The sequence below is a fragment of the Hordeum vulgare genome, chromosome 4H (genome assembly GCF_904849725.1).
Source record: "Hordeum vulgare subsp. vulgare chromosome 4H, MorexV3_pseudomolecules_assembly, whole genome shotgun sequence".
NCBI classification, from domain to species: domain Eukaryota; kingdom Viridiplantae; phylum Streptophyta; class Magnoliopsida; order Poales; family Poaceae; genus Hordeum; species Hordeum vulgare.
Window position 1 is genome coordinate 148381240 of NC_058521.1, and position 21083 is coordinate 148402322.

At 50.7% G+C, this 21083-nt stretch overlaps 3 protein-coding genes across 3 annotated transcripts in view; 1 reads left to right on the forward strand and 2 right to left on the reverse strand.

Annotated features, from left to right (window-relative positions):
* Positions 1-768: 768 nt before the first annotated feature.
* LOC123448203 lies at positions 769-8996 on the reverse strand. The gene is made up of 3 exons (XM_045125020.1): positions 7993-8996; positions 7763-7852; positions 769-1296 (listed from the first exon to the last, which is right to left on the reverse strand). Exons 1-3 carry the CDS (start codon positions 8278-8280, stop codon positions 1138-1140), a joined length of 537 nt encoding a protein of 178 aa, XP_044980955.1. The 5' UTR covers positions 8281-8996; the 3' UTR covers positions 769-1137.
* Positions 8997-9087: 91 nt separating this feature from the next.
* LOC123448201 (protein ZINC INDUCED FACILITATOR-LIKE 1-like) overlaps positions 9088-21083 on the reverse strand; it is a 43444-nt gene continuing 31448 nt past the window's right edge. Inside the window, exons 12-17 of the mRNA XM_045125017.1 lie at positions 10523-10608; positions 10327-10434; positions 10022-10066; positions 9850-9938; positions 9651-9694; positions 9088-9467 (exon numbers count right to left, since the gene is read on the reverse strand). Of these exons, the coding sequence (XP_044980952.1) occupies positions 9364-9467; positions 9651-9694; positions 9850-9938; positions 10022-10066; positions 10327-10434; positions 10523-10608 (476 nt within the window). The 3' untranslated portion in view covers positions 9088-9363. The remainder of the gene's footprint in view (positions 9468-9650; positions 9695-9849; positions 9939-10021; positions 10067-10326; positions 10435-10522; positions 10609-21083) is intronic.
* LOC123448202 (translation initiation factor IF-2-like) lies at positions 11939-20230 on the forward strand. The gene is made up of 2 exons (XM_045125018.1): positions 11939-14418; positions 20191-20230. The coding sequence occupies exon 1, from the start codon at positions 13494-13496 to the stop codon at positions 14334-14336; it is 843 nt and encodes a 280-aa protein (XP_044980953.1). The 5' UTR covers positions 11939-13493; the 3' UTR covers positions 14337-14418; positions 20191-20230.

Here is a 21083-nt window from a genome sequence, read left to right on the forward strand (position 1 = left end):
AAGCCCCATGAACTTGTCTTTCTCCTTCGCCTCTTCAAGCCGTTCCTCGAGATAGGAAAGAAAACGCAGCACCATGGCGTTGTCGTCTGTGTAGACGACATTGAGTTTAGTCGTGCCATGTGTGAGTACCTCTCCGTAGCGAGTGATTGGATCATTCATGGTGGAATAAGATAGGGGAAGAAGAGAGAGCGAGAGAGGAGACGAACAGAGAGCGAGAGAAGAGACGAACAGAGAAGAGAGAATATTCTGCCTCGTGGTACGATTCTGTTTTTCATCGCGTGAAACGACGCGGGATGCGAACGATTTGGACCTTTAATCCCTGGTTATGCCACCAACCGGGACTAACCAGCAGGCGAACGGTCGCCACGACCCCTTAAGTCCCGGTTTGAGACACTAACCAGGACTAAAGGGTCTCACATCAGGTGAACAGTTGCCACCAAATATTTAGTCCCGGTTCGTGGCTCAATCCGGGACTAAAGGCCTTTAACAAACCGGGACAAAAGCCTAGCTTCTCGAACCGGGACTAATGATGACATTAGTCCCGGACCAAAACCAAACCGGAACTAAAGGGCCGAACATAAGACCAGTTTTCTACTAGTGTTTTAGGACTATCTTTACAGCTAACGACATCCTCCGGAAAACATGATCACTAACAACACTTGAGTTAGTCATAGGGGCAAGACTAGGAATCTTAATTTTATCGTTTATTATTCCACATGTGCGTATGAGTTTTTCACTAAACCGCACATTACAGAATCATATCAGTTATACCATTGAATATAACTCATAATTATGAATATGAAAATATAATATTACAATATTATTACCTCTATGGCATATTTTCAACACCTCCATCGTAAAAAAACATCCACCTTCCTTGAGACGCACCACCGCGATGGAGACTCATTCCTTATTTTACTATGGCGGGGACATCAATCCTAAGAACTCCCTAGACCGTGTGGCACGTTTTTTTGAAAAGAAGGCTTAGCCCCGGCCTCTGCATCAATAGATGCATGCAGCCATATATTAAACCAAAACAAGTGTCGACAGAGTACAACTAAAAGTAACAAAGAGTAAAAAATAAAAATACAAGCGAGCTTCGCGCCAAAGCCGGAGATGACTAAAAGATCTAGATGTTCAAACACCTATCCTATTAAAATGTCGCCATCCAAACCGGCTGAAGATATCCTGTGCTACCATCTTCCAACGGGCACACCCAGCAACCATATGCTCCCTGGCTGCCACAGGAGTGAGTAACGACCATGTGCGGATCAGTGCGGTAATTTTGAAGATAACCTGCAGAAAGTTAATATCACGTATTCTGTTAAAAACCAAATCATTTCTGCAATTCCATAGAGCCCACAAAAGAGCACATGCTCCAACACGAATATGTTTGGCCAAATAAACATCCACTCCCTGTAACCATGTTCCAAATAACGAATTCAAATTAACAGGGAGAGGGATATTAAAAGTAATATGAATCGAGCGCCAAACAAGCTTAGCCATAGGACAATCAAGAAAGAGGTGCTTAATAGTCTCTACCCTCGGGCAAAAGCTACATCTGGGGCTACCCTTCCATTTTCGCTTGGCCAGATTATCTTTCGTTAGAATAACTCCCTTATGGACAAACCACAAGAAAACTTTAATTCTAAGAGGAACTTTAATCTTCCAAATATGTTGCGATTTTGGAATGGGTACAGAGTCAATGAGATCAAGATACATGGATTTAACCGTAAACAGCCCATTTGAGGTTAAACTCCAAGAAATTCGATCCGCCCTGTCAGAAAGGTTAACCTCCATTAACCTTCTGACCAGATGTAACCAGGTATTCCATCTGTCGCCGACTAAGGACCTACGGAACTGAATATTAAGGAGTATCTCACGAAATACTGCCGCCGCCGACACTTGTCGACGCCGGGCAATATGGTATAGCCGCGGGTATTGAAGCGCAAGAGGCGAATCTCCTAGCCAGGAATCTTCCCAGAATCTAGTTGCTTCACCATTACCAATGATCACCCTCGTTCTATTGAAGAAGGAGTTTTTCACCCGCATCAGTCCTTTCCAGAAAGGTGAATCCATTGGTCTAGCCGTAACCTGAGATAGGGATTTCGAATGGAGGTACTTGTTCTTCAAAATTTATACCCACATCCCATCAGACTCCATAGAAAGTCTAAACAACCATTTGCTGAGAAGACATCTATTTTTTGTCTCTAAGTTGTCGATACCTAACCCCCCTGGTTCTTTAGGCCGACAGATAATGTCCCATTTAGCCAACCTATATTTAGTCGAAACCTCATCACTTTGCCAGAAAAATCTAGAACGGTAGAAATCCAATCTTTTCCGCACCCCCACGGGTATCTCAAAAAAAGATAGGAGAAACATAGGCATGCTCACTAAAACTAAATTAACAAGCACCAACCTACCGCCGTAGGAAAGGGTCTTACCTTTCCAACTGCTAAGTTTCTTTTCAAATCGCTCCTCAATGCATTTCCACTCTTTATTGGAGAGTTTACGATGATGAATGGGAATACCTAAATACGTAAAAGGTAAATCCCCAGCTTCACACCCAAATAACTGATTGTAAATGTGTTGTTGATTTTTGGCTTCACCAAAACAGAACAACACACTTTTATTGAAATTAATCTTCAGCCCTGATAGCTGCTCAAAAAGGCACAGGATGAGTTCTAAATTTCGAGCCTTCACTAAATCATGCTCCATAAACAGAATAGTATCATCGGCATATTGTAAAATGGACACACCCCCATCTACCAGATGTGGTACTAGTCCACCGACAAGATCCTTTTCGTTTGCGCGCTTAATCAAGAGGGCCAGCATATCAGCAACAATGTTGAAAAGGATAGGGGACATCGGATCCCCTTGCCTTAGCCCCTTTAGTGTCTGGAAAAAGTGACCAATGTCGTCGTTTACCTTAATTCCGATACTCCCTCTCCTGATAAAGGAGTCCACGTGCTTTCGCCAAAGCTCATCGAACCCCTTCATACGCAAGGTTTGTTGTAAAAAGGACCATTTCACTTTATCATAAGCTTTTTCGAAATCCACTTTGAAAATCACCCCATTTAGTTTTTTCGAGTGAATTTCATGTAAGGTCTCATGAAGCACTACCACCCCTTCTAGAATATTACGTCCGAGCATGAAAGCGGTTTGCGAAGATTGCACTACTGAATGTGCCATCTTAGTTAGTCTATCTGTTCCCACCTTTGTGAAGATTTTGAAACTAACATTAAGCAAACAGATGGGACGAAACTGCTCTATGCGTGTCGCCCCCTCCTTCTTTGGTATCAACGGAATTGTACCGAAATTTAGATGGAAGAGCTGTAAGTTACTGGCAAAAAGATCATCAAACATTGCCATAAGATCCGATTTGATGATATGCCAACATTTTTTGTAGAACTTCGCCGGAAACCCATCAGGGCCAGGGGCTTTACCGCACTTCATTCCACCAATAGCATCAAGCACCTCTTTCTCCGTAAAAGGAGCAGACAGAGACTCATTATCGGCCTCACCGACTTGAGGTATGTCTGCCACCTGGTGTTCATCCATAGTTACAAAACTATCATGAGGAGCACCGAAAAGTTGTTTATAATAGTTTCAAATATACAATTTTAAGTTCTCATGACCTACAATTGTACCCTCGTCCTGCTCAAGCTGCAAGATTCTCTTTTTCCTATGTTTGCCATTTGCAATCAAGTGAAAAAATTTAGTGTTATTATCACCCAGAACGATTGCCCTAACTTTCGCTCTAGATGCCCACTTCATTTCCTCCTCTCTAAGGAGTACACGGAGTCTTTGTTCGGCCTCAAATCTTAGACTTCGCTCATTCGAATTGAGCATAGTAAACTCAGCTTCTCTATCAAGCTCCTCAATCGATATAGTAAGCCTGTCCCGCTCATCTTTATAAGACCCTGAGGCATTTTGAGCCCAACCACGGAGGTATTGTCTAAGATGTCTGATCTTATTTTGCCATCGTTCCACATTAGTATTTCCACCCACGTTCCTATTCCATTCCGTGGCAATCATCTCCATGAAGCCCTCCCTTAAGAACCAGCTGGACTCAAAGGAGAACCCATTTCTATTCCCCGTATGCGAGGCATCCCCCGTATCTAACAGGAGAGGAGTGTGATCTAAGATCGCCCGTGGAAGCACACGCACTGAAACAAGAGGGAATTTCTGTTCCCAATCAATGGTAGACAGAACTCTATCCAACTTCTCAAAAGTTTGGTTTGGTAAGGAATTCGCCCATGTGAAATTCGAACCCGAGAGTTCAATTTCCCTAAGATCAAGGCTCTCAATAATAGTGTTGAACATAAATGGCCATCTACCATCGAAATTGTCATTGTTCTTTTCATGAGCCCACCTAATAATATTGAAATCACCCCCAATCAGAAGTGGTAATTTCTCATCACAGATTCGAACTAAATCTGCAAGAAAATCAGCTTTAAGTTCCGGTTGAGCCGCCCCATATACCACTACAAGAGCCCAGCGAAAACCGTCACTTTTGGAAGCTATCCTAAACTTAACTGCAAAATCACCAAACACGACTTCCCTAACCTGAAGTGTGTCGCATCTTACTCCAAATAAGATCCCTCCGGATCTTCCTCTTGGAGGGAGACAGTGCCAATCAAAATCGACCCCTGCCGATAAAGAATTTAGAAACTGAGGTGTAAAATTATCGCGCCCTGTCTCCATAATGGCGATAAAGTCAAGCTTATGTTCAATCGTTGCGTCAGCAAGGAATCTGGTTTTAGCCAAGTCACGTAGACCTCTGCTATTCCAAAATATGCCTCTCATCGTTCATCGTAGAATTTTTTAGCAGTTTTAAATCGAGCACTTCTGCGAACTGCAGAGACCGGATAAATTTTCCTTTTCCAAGTCTGCTTCGGTTTCTCCCCGAATTCCTGGTCCATACAACCAGGATTATCGGACTCGGTTAGACGAGTCAACTCGGGGTCCAAACTAAAATCCAGATAAGAATCCCCTCCCATGTTAGGCTCATCACTCGGCAAAAGATTCTCACATAGAGAATTTAGCCCGCCAAGGTCATTGATCTCAGCATCTGTCATAGGTTTAACAGCAGCCAAATTTCGAACAATATCAAGAGCCCTATCTACCTCTAAATCAAGTAAATCATTAATAGATTTCGCAACTTCTGCATTAGAATTACCAAGAGATACCCCAATAGCAGTTGCCTTATCAATAATTTCAGTAGGGGAAAAATGAAGAATGGAATTTTCCAAATTAACCGACATACCTGTTGAAGATTCCACATCCCTCATTTTAGCAACTCGCATCGCACGTCCCAACTGCAAGTCATCCGCATCTGGCTGCTCCTGGATCCGCTGACTAGACCTCATATCCAGTGTCACAGGATCTGGTAGACCGCCAAAAGCGATGACATCCTCATTAGTGAACGGTAGCCTCTCTGAGTTATCTCCCTCTGCCACAAGCGTCTCAGACTCCGATGCGTGAGGAGGTACCACAACGCCTCCCTCCCCCTCAGCCCGTAGGCTCGCCATCAGTATCGGAGCTGAAGCCTCCTCAAGCCTAGCCCGACTGAGGTAGTGATCAAAAGAAATCGCTGGAAGTCCCTCAGCTGGAGATGACGGCTGCAACGAAGCACATACGGGGAGTTTCCCAGCGAAAGAAAATTTCACTTGCCTCCGGTCAATATCCTGAATTGGCAGCCCGAACCTATCAGCATACGACGACGTCGAAGCCGGCTGAACCGAACCAAAGCGCAGCTGCTCTAGCGGGGAGGATGCCACACCATCACATGCTAAGGAAGATGCCACCCCACCAGGGGCCGGTCCCCCCGAACCTGCCAGCAGTGCTGGTGCAGCCGACCCAGGTGCAGGCGCCTGTGGCAATGAGTCGCCTTTGGCTGAATCTGTAGGCCCCGACGTTCCATCTCTATCCGCACCATCTCTGTCAGTCATATCCACATCAGGGTCCAGCACCCCGTCAACTGATAGAGAAGTGCTCTCGACCTCAAGATTGAGGGTATACCTTCTACCCCCAAAAGTCCAAAGAACTTCATCCGGAATCAGCCCCTTATCTATGACACTAACGAGAACTCGAACAACTCCATTGTTACGCTTGAACGCCATATCAACCTTCTCAGTTTTTCCAATCGGTGACCCAAAACTCCATGCAACCAAGAAGTCATTAACCGCCTTAGACGGAGCTCCAGAAAAACGAACCCAAATCTGATCCAGAGGCACCCCCTGAGGCTCATCATCCTTCCATACATCGAACTCAAGGATACACGACGTGCTAGGCACTCTACACATGCCGAACTTTAGCAGCCGTGCTAACTCCTCCTTGGAAGGAAACACCACCTTGAACACAGTCTCAGAAATCGCAATAGGCTCCCAACGGAAAGTTGCCGACACAAGATCCCGAAGTTGTTGCACATTCTGATCCACAGTCATCCTCCCACTAGCGACAGTAACCATACCAATAAGAGCCGCATCTGGCACATGCACTGTCGACGTCAAAGCAGGAGACTCAAAAAACATAAGCTCCTCGGAGCATACTCCATAGATAGCCATAGGGGGCATCTGGCCAGTCAAAAGGGGGCACACAGAAGAACCATGAACAGGTTTGAGACAGAACTCACAAAGATCACAAAATGACCATTCTCTCCACAACGATAACAAGTCATTTTTTCCTTCTTTCGCGCCCACTTAGTTGGACGATCACCCCCACCTTTGTCCGACGAAGCCAGAGCACCATCAGCTATGCCCTTTATCGGAGGGGTAGTAGACGGCGCAACCAAATTCTGCTGCCGCTGTTCGCTATCAGTCCCAGAAGCAGTCTCAGGCGGCACCGGAGGACGAGGGTGCCTGCCACCTCCGCGACCTCCCCACTTCTGACGGAAACCACCCCTCTTAGGGCCAGCCGGCCCCGGCACAAAATTCCCGGGAGGACCCGAGAACCCTTGGCCATTAGCAGCAGTAGCCTGCCATGCATAGCCGCGGCTCCCTCCAGCCGAAGAGGATCCTCGGTGTTGTCCAGGACCGTACGCGTGAACGCCGTCATCGCCCCATCGCCCACGCGGCTGAAACCTGTTGACGTCATGCCCCGCCTGCGATCCCGCGGCCGCAGGAGGCACCGCCGGCTTGGCAGCAACAGTCGCAGGCTGCCTGGGACCGTGGCTCGAGCCCTTGCTGGTTCCCAGTTGTTTCCCTAGCGCCCCAGTAGCGCCAGCCTGGCCCGACGGTGGCTGCGCTTGCGACGCTCCCCTCCCTGACATAGCAGCAGCACAACGGAGAGAAGGGATCTGCGGCGCCCTTCCTGGACCCAAGCGAGGAAAGCCAGCCCTAGACACCCTCGCGATCGAACGAGAGACGGCAGGGTCGGGATCCTTCTGTCGCGATATACGTCCCTCGACAGGCAGCAAAGCCCCAGCCTGGGCCGCGATGGAAAGAGAGACGACAGCGGGACCAGGCTGTTGTGGATACGTAATAGCATCAGATACCTCGTGATTGTTATTGCAAAAAGCCTGGACTCTTAACTGGGCCTTATACCCAGTATGACTTAAGTCCAGCCCCTGCGTTTTTTGTTCTGACGTTACTTCGCCCAACGACGGTTTCAACGAATTTGAATATGCCGATGGGATCTGACTCGCCGGCGGCCTCGCCGTCGCCGTCAACACAGCAGCTCTCTTTCTTTGTTTCTTCTTTGTGACTATCTTCCGCGGTGTGGATAAAAAATCTGACAAAGTAAGTTTCGGCAAACTGACCTTAGGAAGAGGACCCTGCCACGGCCGCACAGACGACGCCGATATTCTTTGACGGGCAACCCTCCTGGCGGCCTCGATCCTGTCCGCATCCTGCAGTCAGGCAATGACTGGATCATTCGTCGGAACCAGTTCGTCTACGATCTCGGCGACCTCCTCCTCCGAGAATCCATCCTGAAACGCTTTACAAATACGATCAGAAGGTGTAGGTGAAGCTTTGAGAGAATGCTCACCGTCGGTGGCGAGGGCCTCCTCCTCATCGTCACTGTCAGCCAGAACCCAGAACCGCCCTCCAGGCCTGAAACTCCCGTCGCCGGCGTTTCCTGATGCGGCCAGCGACGAGGTCGCCTGACTCGTCGCCAGACAACTCTTTTCGCGCATACATTTCCTTTCCACAATAGGGTTTGAACGTCAGACCGTGTGGCACGTGACGGTGTGCTTATCCACATTATCCCAGATACAAGCCTTAGATGTATCTTTTTGTATTTTAAAAAAGGAGGCAAAGGATTTACCTCACCCATTAACAAGAGAATTTCCGGATAGACTTGCCCACAAAAGGCAACCAAGTCACAACCCCCTGAGGCAAGTGGACTACTAGCAAACCACAAGGTCACACAACCATAAAAACAAAATGGACACTCCCAACACGCCACTCCTACAGTGTGTCGTCATATGAGTCTCAACATCACAAATGAGCCCTTATGGGCTGGTAGTAAGCTGACAAAAAAAAACACCGCCAAAGGCAACAGACATGAGCATAACCATGATGATAGGCCAATAAACTGAGAGCCATCCATCAAGTAACCACAGACACGTTACATATAGCGTCACCTTCTTTGTTCTACTTTTGCATGGTTTCTCCTTCAAGATGATGTGAAGGGGCCAACACCACCTCTCTTGCTCTTATATCTACTATGTCCTTCTGGAGACAACCAATCATCTTGTCAGATCCAAGGTTAGCAGGTCCAAAGTAGCGAGGAAATCACAAAATCTCTCGTGAAGAGAGCCTTGGGCACATGTGCCAACGCTCCAGACACGACAACCTCATCACCAACAGGAACCGCAAGCCCGATGGACTGGGTCGAGTGAGAGAAAAGAGTGTCAATATCACCCCTCTCCTTGAACTCAAGCGCCTGACTGGGCTCCAGGGGTGGTGTGGGTGGTAAATCCCGAGCGAGTCCACCTTACATGTACTGTATCTCTCTAACCTAAAACCTCGCTCCAAGGAAACGAAAGAGATTTGTTATGTCAGGACCCCGTAATGTGACAAATTGGACACATACCCCATGCCCCTGAGTTACAGATCGAATAAAATAACAATTACGATGTGACCACTTACACCAACTTATTACTAGCTGTAGTATGTTACATTGCAACCTAATCGAAGGCAATCAACCAATTCAATTGCCCATCATTCACCAGACTATATGACATATGTATACCTCTACCAAATGTTGTCAGAACACATATGTTACATACAAAATACATGTAGTACTTATCACCTCTATCCTGGTGCAAGGCGCCTTAAGCCTTGCGGGTGCGGAACCCATGAGTAATCAACATCTGAGTTATAATTCAAAAATTCTAGAACAATAATTGTAAAGCTAGTTTCTGGCATACTGCTCTGGCACGGCGAGGAAGGGTTTGAATGTGAGGACAAGTCCAATGAGCTCTATCATGTTCAGCACAAAGAACACCATATGATCACCTGTATGAGAGAAAAGTAGAGAACAATTATACAGCAGTAAAAATCTCACAGGGTCTCTCAAGTCTCAACTAGTTAAAATGTTTAAAACAATATCTAAAGGAGACCGATGATCGAAGGATAGCTGCATTGGGCAATAAAATGTACACTTGTGAAATTTCCTCAAAAAAGGATAACAACGTTTACCTGGAAAGAAGAAAGTATGCTGGCGTTTCTGCGCCCACGAGAACCTGCATATGTGAAAAAACATGTGATTTCTGAACTTCAAGTACATTCCGTTTGTATGTAGTTGCCAAAGTAGCAGCGTGAGCTAGTATTAAAGTTTATTTTTCCTTGTAACACATCAAATTTTTTGCAGGGGCAATGAGGAACAAGGAATACTAACATAATGCCGGCGCCTGCAGGAGCAACTGCCTTGAAAAGGGACATTCCAGTCATGGCTAACCCATTTGCTGCTCCTCTTTGGTCCTGAGACTGTTAGTAATTGCATGGTCATTAGTGCGATAGACATCTTCGGTAAAATGTATTGAATCGGGATTAACTTATGGTTTCCATACCACAGCGTTGTTTTGAAGGATGAAGAGGCCTGTAATGATGGTAACCTGATATAGCAAACATGGGGAACATAATTAACATGAGAGAACTTTTAGTGGCGCGGGACAAATAATACCCATGATCTGGTTTTCTAATATTAAAACCAAAAATGTTACAAGGCAGAAACATGTACAACTCATAAGAGGCGGACAAGCACTGCTTTAGATTTTTCACGTTACATATAATTTCCATCTATGATCTATCTACAGAGTCAACTCTGAAACTTCAGGTAACGAGGATTCTGAAATGAGATAAAAATAATACTCACAGCAATATTATTCTTTAAGACTGATGCAATACTCAGAACGATTGACAATGCAGGTCCTGACAGGTATGTCATGTAGGGATAGGCAAATAGAATAGGTATGCACAGAGCCTGCAAGGTCAATCACAATAGTTAAGATATAAAGTCAGAGGATAGAAGAACTTCAGCAATTAAAAAAAAATAGCAGGTTTTTACTCACGGCTGCGATTTGACAACATTTGATCGGTCCAAGAATTTTATTGATGCGTGGGTATATGAACATTTGATACACAAGCACACTGCCACCTGAAATGGACATACAATACTGACCGTGTTGTTACCATAGAAGGCTCGTTCTACTGAAGGGGAAAATGAATACCAAGGAATATGCTTGAGAAAAAGAACTTAACATTGATGCTACTCACTGTGTACAATGTTAGTGAAATATGATTAATAATGCATCGAATTTTAATGAACCTTGAGCCCCTTGCCACTGCCACATCAGAAAATTTATGGCTTCGATGGCTTTTGGTGTTTTATGTGATGCCTCCGTGTCTCTCCTTTGTGATAATATAATTATCCTATTCACATTTTCAATGATCCGTTAATCATGGAAGCATCATTCATGCGCTCTCACTGCCAATAGTCAACTATTCGTTCGATCCCAATATGTTCCAACAGACATTCCATTGGCAGATTTCTTCACAAAGCCCCAAATTAGAGAACAATATCGGCTTCATGTTCTCAAATCAATGTTTCAGATAAACCTTCAGTTTGAGTAGGGTGTAAAGAGTTTCAGATCCACCATGAGGGCTATGATGCATATCTCTCTCACTGCATAGAGAAAATCGATTTGGCCATTTCCCATTCTGTCTAACAGTTAAAGCTCATGCTGGGCCCAAATCATTACTTTTAAGTTTTAACTGAGTTGATTACTCTCGGCTGATAGAACATTTGAACAGACGATGAGAAGATTCCATATTAACACAGATGGAAATTATTACCATTAGCAGACTGAAAGGAAAGGGTTGGCAGGGTTGACGGTAGAAGAGACAGCATGCGACTGAGGGCGCTCTCCCCCTGCGGCGGACTGGCGGCCATGAAGGACTGACGGCCTGAGTGGCTCTCTTACAGCGCCCGGCCAGCGTGCCGCATGGACCCTGTGCCCCCGCCAGCCCTGTCGGCGGCGCCCTCCCTCCGCTTTCCCCTGTCGGCGAGGCGCTGGGCGGACTGGGCTGAGGAGCTAGATGCCGACGAGCTCGAGCAGTCTTCGGAGGGGGAGGGCCGGCTGGAGATGCCTGTCTCCCTGGCACCTCCGCAGCTTGGCCTCTTCCTGGCCGCGGCGCGACCTGCCCGCCGGCGGCCGGCGAAGGTGGTCGGGCGGCGGGTTCCGGCGTCAGGACGCTGGCCTTCCCCGATGACACCCCCCCCCCCCGCCCGCCCCTTGCCGGTGTGCCGCCCGGGTTATCCCCCGTGGTGGCCGCCGGGGATGGCGCCTGCGTGGCCCGGCCTGGCATCGGTACCCTGCCCCCCTGCGCGGCGGCGACGCCGGTGCCGGCGACGGGTGGCGCCCGGGCGGTGCTCCCTCCCCCGTGCCCTACCGATTCGGGCAGACCGGCGGGTCGTTGGGCAGCTATCCCCCTCTCTGGCCCCCACGGAGCAGACCACGACCCATCTCGGCCAAAGAGGTTGCTTGGGCCTCCCGCCGCGCACTGCACGCTCTGGCGCGGGTTAAACAGAGGTGGGCTGAGGCCCACAAGGGCCCACCCCAGCCACCGCGTCGAGGCCCAGGACAGGGGAGGCCGGCCAGGCGCGGGATTAGGGTTCCCCCCCCGACCCGAGCGCCGCCTCCTCGTTCTGTCGCCCAACCTCATTCCCCTGTGCGCCCGGCTCCTCGGTCGGCTTCTCCTGCCCAAGTTGTGTGCGCCCCGCCCTCGCTCGCGCCTGCCTCCCTCCGACAGCCAGCAGGCGCCATTCTGGCGCGCGGCTGGACTACGCTGCGGCCGACTCCCCTGTGCACGGTCGGCCGCCCCCTGCTCCCGTCCGCCCCTCTCTAAGGCTCTCCTACCGGGAGGCTCTGATGACCCGTCATGCTGGGGATGGCCAGTCCGGCCGACCAGCTCTCCCAGCCCGCGGCCTCTCCCGTGATCTCGCCCCGGATGGGGGTGCCGGCGCTGGCTCGTCAAGTTCCGGCCGCGTGGGTACCAGTCGGCTAGGGAGGTCCCCGAAATACTACTCCGGAACCTCCCTCCGCCACCCCCACCCGGACCGGGACCCCCGCCTGCCGCTGCCGGGCTCGTCGGGGGACATTCGGAGTGTGAGGTCTGATGTGGACCGGGAAGCGGCCCTTCGGGCTGAGTTGGTGGCGCGCCCCCCTCCGGTTTCTCGGCCTCGGGACGCGCATGCTCCTCGCACTCCCCCTGCCCGTGCCCCTGCTCACCGGACCTCGGCGCCCACTTGGAGGCGGGATCGTCAGGACCATCGCTGGGAGGACCGGCGGGGCGGGCCGCATGTGCGGCGCAGCGATGATGATCGCCGCTCTGACTGGCGCACCTCTCGGGCGGAGGGTGCGGACTAGCGCCGGGATGACGGGCCTCCCAGGCGCGTGTCCCCCGAGGTCCCGCCTGGCGCCCCTCTGCCCGCCCCGGCCCCGACTAAGAAGAAGAAGTCGAAGAAGAAGAAGGCCGCTGCTGCTACTCTCGCGGGTGCTGGGTGCCTGACCCTGTCGGGGGCTCCTGAACAGGAGGCTCTGGACCCCCCCCCCCTCCCGCCACGCGGGTTAGTCGCCAGCGCTCCCGTGAGGACACGATGTGCATCAACTGCGGATGCGCAGGTCACTTCCGCTCGGAGTGTGAGGCCCCCCGCAGTGCCCCACGACCCTCGCATACCTTGGGTATGGTGCTGAGCGTGGGAGTTTCTACTTCGTGGATGCGGAGATTGAGGAGGAGCCGGCTCGGCCTCACCTGGCGACGGTCACCCTGGCTTCCGAGTAGGTCATCCCGGAGGGGCTGTTGATCTCGGCTGGCCTCATCCGGGCTGAGCTCGCGGCTTACATTGGCGACTTTCGTGATTCCGAGTTCGCCTGGGAGGTGACTGAGACGGCCCCCCTCGTCTTCTCGGCACCCTTTCCCTCGGCCAAGCTACTCCGGGTCTGCTCACATGACCTCATCCGCTGTCCCATCAACAAGTTCATGATTTCCGTGCAGGCGGCGGCGGCAGAACCTGACCCCGTCCCGCCCCTGGAGAAGGTGTGGGTCCTCGTATATGGCCTCCCAAGGGGAGGCAGCGTGGCTCCGCGGGGTGGCAAGCTTACCCACATCCTGAAAGCTATCTCCGAGCCGATGGGCAAGTTGATCACCGCCGACCTGGCATCATTTGAGGATGATGCTCCCGCCCGCATTGAGATCCTCTGCCCGGCTCCCGCTGAGATCGATGGCATGTCCTTGGTCTTCTACTTCGGGTCCAAGGGCAGGCGCCTCACCTTCGAGCTCGAGTCCCCGACCCTCGTGGACCCGCTGGATTCGGCCCTGGCTGGCCTAGCCCCTGGCGATGGGGGGCTTGGTGGCGAGGAGGGATCTTCGGAGGAGGGTTCGTCTTCCGAGGGCGATGAGGATGTTGGAGGGGCTCTGCCCGAACCGTCCGATGGTCAGCGCAACCCCGACACTGCGCCCGCTGGACCGTCGGGGCCCGCGGAGAGTACCCCCGTGGTGGCTTTGGTGCCGAAGGCGGCCGTAGGCACTGGGATGGCCCTCCCTGTCTCTGACCGCCTGGTGGTCGCCGCCGAGGAGGAGGTGAGTGTGGGTATGGAGGTGTGCCCTGCCTCCTCCCTGCGCTCGCCTGGGGTGGTCTGCTACTCGCGTTCTCCGGGGTCCCCTCCTTCCCCGACCTTGGGGTCCCCGGACCCAGGCCCTCCTATGGTCGTCCACCCTGGCTGGGTGTCTGAGACCCCCCCCCCCCCCCCCGCACCACGCTCGAGGCCACGTGAGGGCGCCTCCCTCGTGGTGGCGGCGCGACAGAGCACGCGGATCAGCTAGTCCCGGATCCTTCAGGATAGCCGCATCCCGACGATCCCTGAGCTGGCGGCTTGCTGTGCTGCAGCCCGTGATCTGTTTTCGGGTACGTCCTCCCCTCTTCCTCCCTCTCAGTCTGGTTCTAGGTTCTCTGTGCTCTCTAGCGATATGGTTCCCCGTTTGGCTGAAGTGGCTGCAAATAGTGGCATTGTGTTCCGAGGAGAAAAATGTCCCCCTCTTGAGCAGATCTTCGCCTTGTGTGCGAAAGAGAGGCTTGAGGGGGCGCTGGCGGAAGCCCGTGTACTTGCTGCGCGGGCACCCCCCCCCCCACGGTGCACCCCGTACCTGGTCATAGAGAGACCAGGGATGGTGTTGCACCCCCGGTTGTGGATGGGACCGTGACGCCCATAGTTGGGCTCCCCTCTATCCGGGAGCCCAGGGGGCGCCCTCCCACCCGGCTCAACCCCACCGAGACCCGCCGCGTGGTACGTGGGTCGGTCCCAGGTCTGCCTCCCCCGGCCCGCTGACATCCGGTGCCCCCTCTTCTCGGGGATGCCGGGGTCGGCCGCCTAAGGCCATCCCCGCCCCGCGGTTGACAAGCGGGCTAGTTCGGCCCCGCTTGCGGGGCCTAGGAATCCAGACGAGGTTATTAAATGAAGCTGCTATGTTGGAACATCAGGGGCTTCGGCCTCACTGGCCGGCGACGGCATCTCATTGATTATTTGCGTCAGGAAGAGATTGACATAGTGGGTCCACAAGAAACGATTAGACAAGACTTTAGCATGCTCGAGCTCCACAGGCTCTCCCGTCACCAGTTTGCCTCGCAGTGGCTCCCTGCGATGGGCCACTCTGGGGCTATTTTGCTCGGTGTTAGGGAGGATGTGTTCTCGGTTGAAGACATGGACCGGGGGGCGTTCTTCGTGAGCATAGCTGTCACTGATCGACGTGTTCACCTCAGTTGAGAGGTGATTATCGTCTATGGCCCGGCGGATCATAGTCGCTCGGCCGAGTTGAAAAACAAGGTGGAGAGATGCACCACTCCGGTGGTGGTGGCCGGCGACTTTAACCTCATTAGGTGGGCTTCTGATAAAAGTTCTCCAAATGTGGACCGGTCACGAATGCGTCTCTTCAATGACTGCATCGCGGACATGGCGCTACGTGAGATAGCTCGCGTAGGGGCTAGGTTCACGTGGTCAAATAAACAGGCGGACCCCATCCGAAGTGTTTTGGATCGGGTCTTTGTGTCGCCCCAATGGAAAGTGATGTTCCCTCTCTGTGGCCTAAAGGCGGTCACGCAGATTGGATCCGACCATACGCCTCTGATCTTCTCTTCGGGTGATGGGCCCCCACCTAGATCCCGCCGCTTCCGCTTTGAGACATTTTGGCTGGAGCAGCCTGGTTTCTGCGAGTTGGTCCGCGACCGCTGGCGCCGTGCTGCCGCCTCCCCGCCGCGTGTCTTCTGTGCGGTGGATATTTGGCATCACTGTGCTAAGCTGGCTCGATAGGCCATGAAGGGCTGGGGTGCGAATTTGGGCGCTGACCTCCGGGCCCGTAAAGGGGACCTGCTGTGTCAAATTAAGGCCCTTGATGACTTGGCAGACGGGCCGGGTCTATCACCAGATGACTGGACCCGGAGATATTCCCTCGATGTCGTGCTCATGGACACCTTCAAAAGCGAGGAATTGTTCTGGCGGCATAGAGGAGGCCAGAACTGGCTCTTGAAGGGGGATGCAAACACCTCCTACTTTCAGGCCATTGCTAATGGCCCTAGGCAAAAATGTGTCATCCCTTCCCTCTCGGATGGGATGTTCTTTTGGAAAGCCCGGAGGATCTCTCATCCCATATTTACTCCTTTTATAAGGAGCTTTTCTCGGCTGAGCCGCGTGGAGGTGCCTCTCTTCGTGAGGACTTCTGGCTGCTAGCCGATCAGGTGTCCGACGTGGAGAATGCAGAACTCACTCTCCCGTTCTCCCCGAAGGAGGTAGGTCAGGCGGTTGCCTCTATGAAGGCATGCTCGGCCCCGGGGCCGGACGGCCTCCCGGCGGTTTTTTCGAGAGGTTCTGGGAGACCGTGCGCCCGGTCATTATGCCCATGTTCCATGAATTCTATATGGGGACTCTGGACTTGGGCAGGATCAACTATGACGTCATTGCTCTCATCCCCAAACTAGTTGGGGCCTCGGATATTCGGCAATTCCGCCCCATCACGGTGATTAACGTGTTGGCGTGAATTTTTGCAAAAGTTTGCGCCATTCGGCTGTTGTAATGCCCCAAGTGTAGAACTTTCCCTTCTTGTAACCTTCCATGTGGGGCCACCTTGTCAGAGATCTTGATGATATCATTTTGTGCCATGAATTCATGTGTGTTCCCTAGTGCTTACTTCCCTTGCATGCATGAATTACATATCATTCCTTGCCATACTTATGATTGCATGCCATGATCATGTTGCATTTGAGTATAAAAGGAGTAGTGTTGTGGTGTTGTGAGTGCATGTGATCTTGCTAGGATTAAGTGGTGGTTTTGCACTACCTTGTGATGCATGTGATAATGGTGTGTGTGATGTAAGAGGGTGTGCTAGTCTTTTTAAGCTCTTACCTTTTAAACTCCTTTTCCCTCCTATTTTTATTCTTGTCAAAATTCCTTCTTCCCAAAGATGATTCTAAAATGTCTAGTGGGTAGATAAAATGTGCTTATGAGGGGGTGTAATTTTTCTGGTTTGTTCTTAGGTTTTTAGTGGTGCAAATAAATTCAAAACAGTAGCTTAATGGCTGTTTTGCATTTATTTCAAACATCTCCAAATATTGCATTCCTATTTTTCCCTATTGGGCAAAAATTCCTTAAGTCCAGCAGAATTTTCCTTTTGATTTTTGCCACAATAGCTTAGGTGGGTTATTTTCTTGAGTGTGTTTAAAACTAACAAGAATTCCCTCCCAGCTTTATTTCTTGCCCTGGACAGCATGGGCCTCCTTCTCCTCCCGGCCCAGCTGCACCCTCCAGAGAGAGAGAGCCCACGCGAAGCCCCCTCCCTCCTTCCTGACGGCGCTTCTCCTTTCCTCGCTGTCCTCTTTCCGTCAGTCGCGTGTGAGAGAGAGAGCTGACGGCGCCGTGATCAGCACGTCGAGGGCCCCCTATAAGTTGCGTTGGCGTCCGTGCCCGAAGCCTAGGGTTCCTCTTCTCCCCTCAGCCGCCGCCGCCACCTCTCCCAAACCCATCTCGTTCCCATCTCTCTCCCTTCTTCTCTGTCAGGTAAGATAGCAGAGAGAAGCAGGACAGAGAGCAGTAGACGTCGCCGGTGGCGTCGCGCCCCGCCTCCGTTCGCCGTCGTCGTCATGTCCGGGGGCTCGGGGCGGCTCCCCGCGTCCCATTCCCGGCGTTGGACCCCGAGGAGCGCCCCCCCCCCCCGTCGAGCTCGTCTTCGTCAACGGGGCGAACTGCGTCAGCCCCTCTTCTTCGCCTCCGGCGTTCCTCCTTCCTGACCGGCGCCCCTCTTCTCCCCAAGGTGAGGACCGCCGCCCAGTGCTTCCTCCTCCTCGGTCCGGTCCAGATCCACGGCGGAGTCGTCGTTCTTCTCTGCCGCCGTTCGTCAGGAGGTTGTGATTGTGTGTACGTGCAGGGTCGAGTTCTTTTGTGTGTTGCTGTTTGTTGGCAAGGTGTTGTAGCAGGGACCCCCTCCCCCCTCTCGTCGGTAGTGCCGTGACCAGAGGGAACCCCCGCGTCGCCGGTAGAGCCGCGCGGCAGCGCCGGCAAGCGAGCAACTGCCAGACTTCTCTGTCGTCGGCGCTCGCTGTAGGCAGGAGTCGGCTTTTGTAGCTTTACCTGTTATGGGAATCCCCCTCTGTCAGCTTCCTATTCGTAGCCCAGTGGTCGACCTCCTGCGTGCCTGATGAGAGGTCCAGGGTTCGAACCCCCTCTCGGCATAATTTTAGTTTCTTTTGCTATTCGGTGGCCAGCAAGGCAAGTTATTTTGTTTCCTGTTGCGTTCCTGTCGTCAGTAGCGCAGGTGGTGCAGTGGCTAGTTGGTGTCTGGTAAACCAGGAGGTACATGGAACGAATCCCAGGACCCCTGGCATGGGTTTTGCTATCTTTCCTTGCTGCCTTTTTATTTTATTTTTGTACTTCCCCTCCCTTTTGTTGGGCAGCAAGATGGTCTTATCATCTTTTTCCTTACTAGTGTAGTTGGGAACAGGGTCCTTTGTGTGTGTGTTGTGTACCTACAAGAGATTAGAGGTGGTATTGCTAGCTTTGTAAGCCTTTGTGGGTTACATCTAGTGGTGTGAAGAACACTTGGTGGGAGTGGTTCTTGTGATGTGTTTTCATTGTGTGTGTTGTGCCTTAAGGAGAAGATGCACTAGCTACTCTTGTGGAGCCCATCTTTGGGAGTTTTAGGTGGTATAAGTTGAACTTGTAGTTTTTATTTGTTTGCATAGATTTAGTGGGGTGTGGGAGCTTCCACCCCATCACATGTTTTGGTGTGATGTGAAGATCTAGGTGACTATCTACGCTAGCGTGTGAAGGTGTGGATGTTGTGGTGGTTGCATATAGAGGATGACATGATTACTAGGAAGATCCTAGTGATGCTTGTGAGAGTGTGCACCATCACATGCCCATATGTGAGGGTGTGCTTACCCTCTTGTTAGTTTAAAGTGTCGTTTGTGTGAGCTTGATGCTAGTGCTTGTGAGAAATTGTGTGTGTTGGAGTTGTTGATGAGCATGACACAAACACGGGGTTCAAACCCCCATGTCACTTTGTCATTGTGCACATGAAACCCTCCTATGTAGTTGTCATCTTAAAAGCATACCTTATGGATTTGCATTTTCATTTTGTTGAAAGTTTGGGCTTTGTTTCCATGATATAGATGGAGCCCAAAGGCATGGATCTTGGTGTGTTAGTTGTAGGGGTTTGTGCTCAATACCATAGTGGTGTCAAACACCTCTTGGGAACCTGTGTGTGCAAACTATGCCTAGACAAAGTGGGCATGTGGTTGGGAAATTCCAGATTTTTGAACTCTGAAAATTTCACTAAGTCTGGAATGCTGAAAACATTTTCTTCCCCTGTAGATAAGGTTGTTCTGGTCATTATGTTGAGAACTGGACTTAGTTCAGTGCTAGTGTTATGAACCTGGGATGTTTTTGAAGCTTCCTGTCAATTTTCAAGTCATTTGGAGTCCAGTAGCTTGTGTTTTGGTTGCTGTCGAAAGGCTTCAGAACAGAAACAGAAACTCAGGTGCAGGAATTTTCACCAAGTCCCTGAGAACTGATGGTTTTGGGAAAGTTTGTGGCCTTGTATCTTCTAGAGTTTAATTCCTTTTGATGTGATTCTTGATGGAGATTGTAGTGTTCTTGGTTGGCAACAGCCACATATATTATTTGTCATATTTGAAGACCTGTAGCTATGTTGCATGTGGCTCACAAACAGCTAAGATGCAAAAACTGGCAGATTGCGTAGTTTTGACATTTTGTTCAAAGTTTGTGTTCAATTGTTGTTGGGGTGTTCTACCTTGCTCCATTTCATTCATGTTGGGTTAATATGTGTCTTGGCAACCTGGGAACACCAGATTTGTGCCAATTGTGTGTGTGGCGATGAATCTTTCACGTAGGGCTTTATATCGTGTTTCGTTGATTCCCGTTGATCCGTAGCTCCGTTTGCAAAGTTCTTTACATGGTTTTGCACCGTTTTTACGAGCTGCATCTGTTCATATCATTCCCATGCATGTCCAAATAGTTTAGTGCAAAGTTCTGTCCAGGAACTTGTTGTAGTTTCTCCTGCTTGTGCTAGTGTTAGAAATAGTGGTGCATGCTCAACTTTCATCTCATGCATCATGTGATTGTTGCATTTTGTGGTGTTGCTGTTCATTGGCTGTTATTTTTGTGTTGGGTAGCACCGGGAGCGGAGACCGATTATGTGGAGTCAGGAGAGTACGTGCAGGACGATCCAGAACCATTCCAAGCTGAGGATATCACAGGCAAGATGACATGACCTTGATCCCATATCTAGACTTGTTATGTTAGTTTCGATTCCACGTTATTGCTCGCTGCCTACCACTGAAAATATATTGCCTCTTCATATGCCATGAGCCCAAACACCTTACTATTTCCTAGCAAATTTGCATGGCTAGGTAGGCTTGCTCAGCTACTAATGTTAGCATTGTTAGTTGCAGGTGTTTATAACTCATGAGTTGCCATGAGCTTGATATCATTATATTAATTTCTGTTATTTAATTAATGTATCTATATATTTGGTAAATGACGGGAGGCCTAGCCTTTTGCCGGGTGTCTTGTTCCGTTATTGCCGCCTTAGTTACCGGTTACCGGTGTTTGATTCCATAATGATCGCTCCTAACACGATCGGGGTTGTTATGGGGACCCCCTTGATAAATCGCGTAGTGTTAAGGCTTGTCCGGCAGGACCCGACATTGGTACTATTTGCTAATCACTTAATAATAAACTGCATAGGGAATAGCTACCCCGAGGTTTCTTAATCAACAACCCGGGCCAGTGCTCCTCATGAGTGTTGGTCCAAACCAGAGCAGCTTATTACGCTCCCCGGGGCAACTCGGAGTTTTGGCGTGGTAACCATCGCTCATCCGGCGTGTCCTGAGACTGAGATACGCGGCTCTTATCAGGGTCGTCGACGCGTCGGGAGGTCCTGCTAGCCTTGTCTTACCTTAGCGGTATATCTTGCGTATAGGAATTCCGGTGAAGCTTTGGTTTTCCCCAGAGTTGAGGCTTTCCTCTAAGGAATCCGACGAGATCACGAGATTCGTGATAGAGG

Bases quoted from the DNA above. Each gene is read 5' to 3' on its own strand.
- LOC123448203 (XM_045125020.1), bottom strand. From the start codon at position 8,280: ATGGGTGAGGTAAATCCTTTGCCTCCTTTTTTAAAATACAAAAAGATA. The intron at 7,853-7,992 runs GTGAGCATTCTC...GCCTGACTGCAG, and splicing joins GGAGGCCCTCGCCACCGACG to GATGCGGACAGGATCGAGGC. The intron at 1,297-7,762 runs GTCAGTTTGCCG...AACTTTCTGCAG, and splicing joins GGCAGGGTCCTCTTCCTAAG to GTTATCTTCAAAATTACCGC.
- LOC123448202 (XM_045125018.1), top strand. From the start codon at position 13,494: ATGATTTCCGTGCAGGCGGCGGCGGCAGAACCTGACCCCGTCCCGCCC.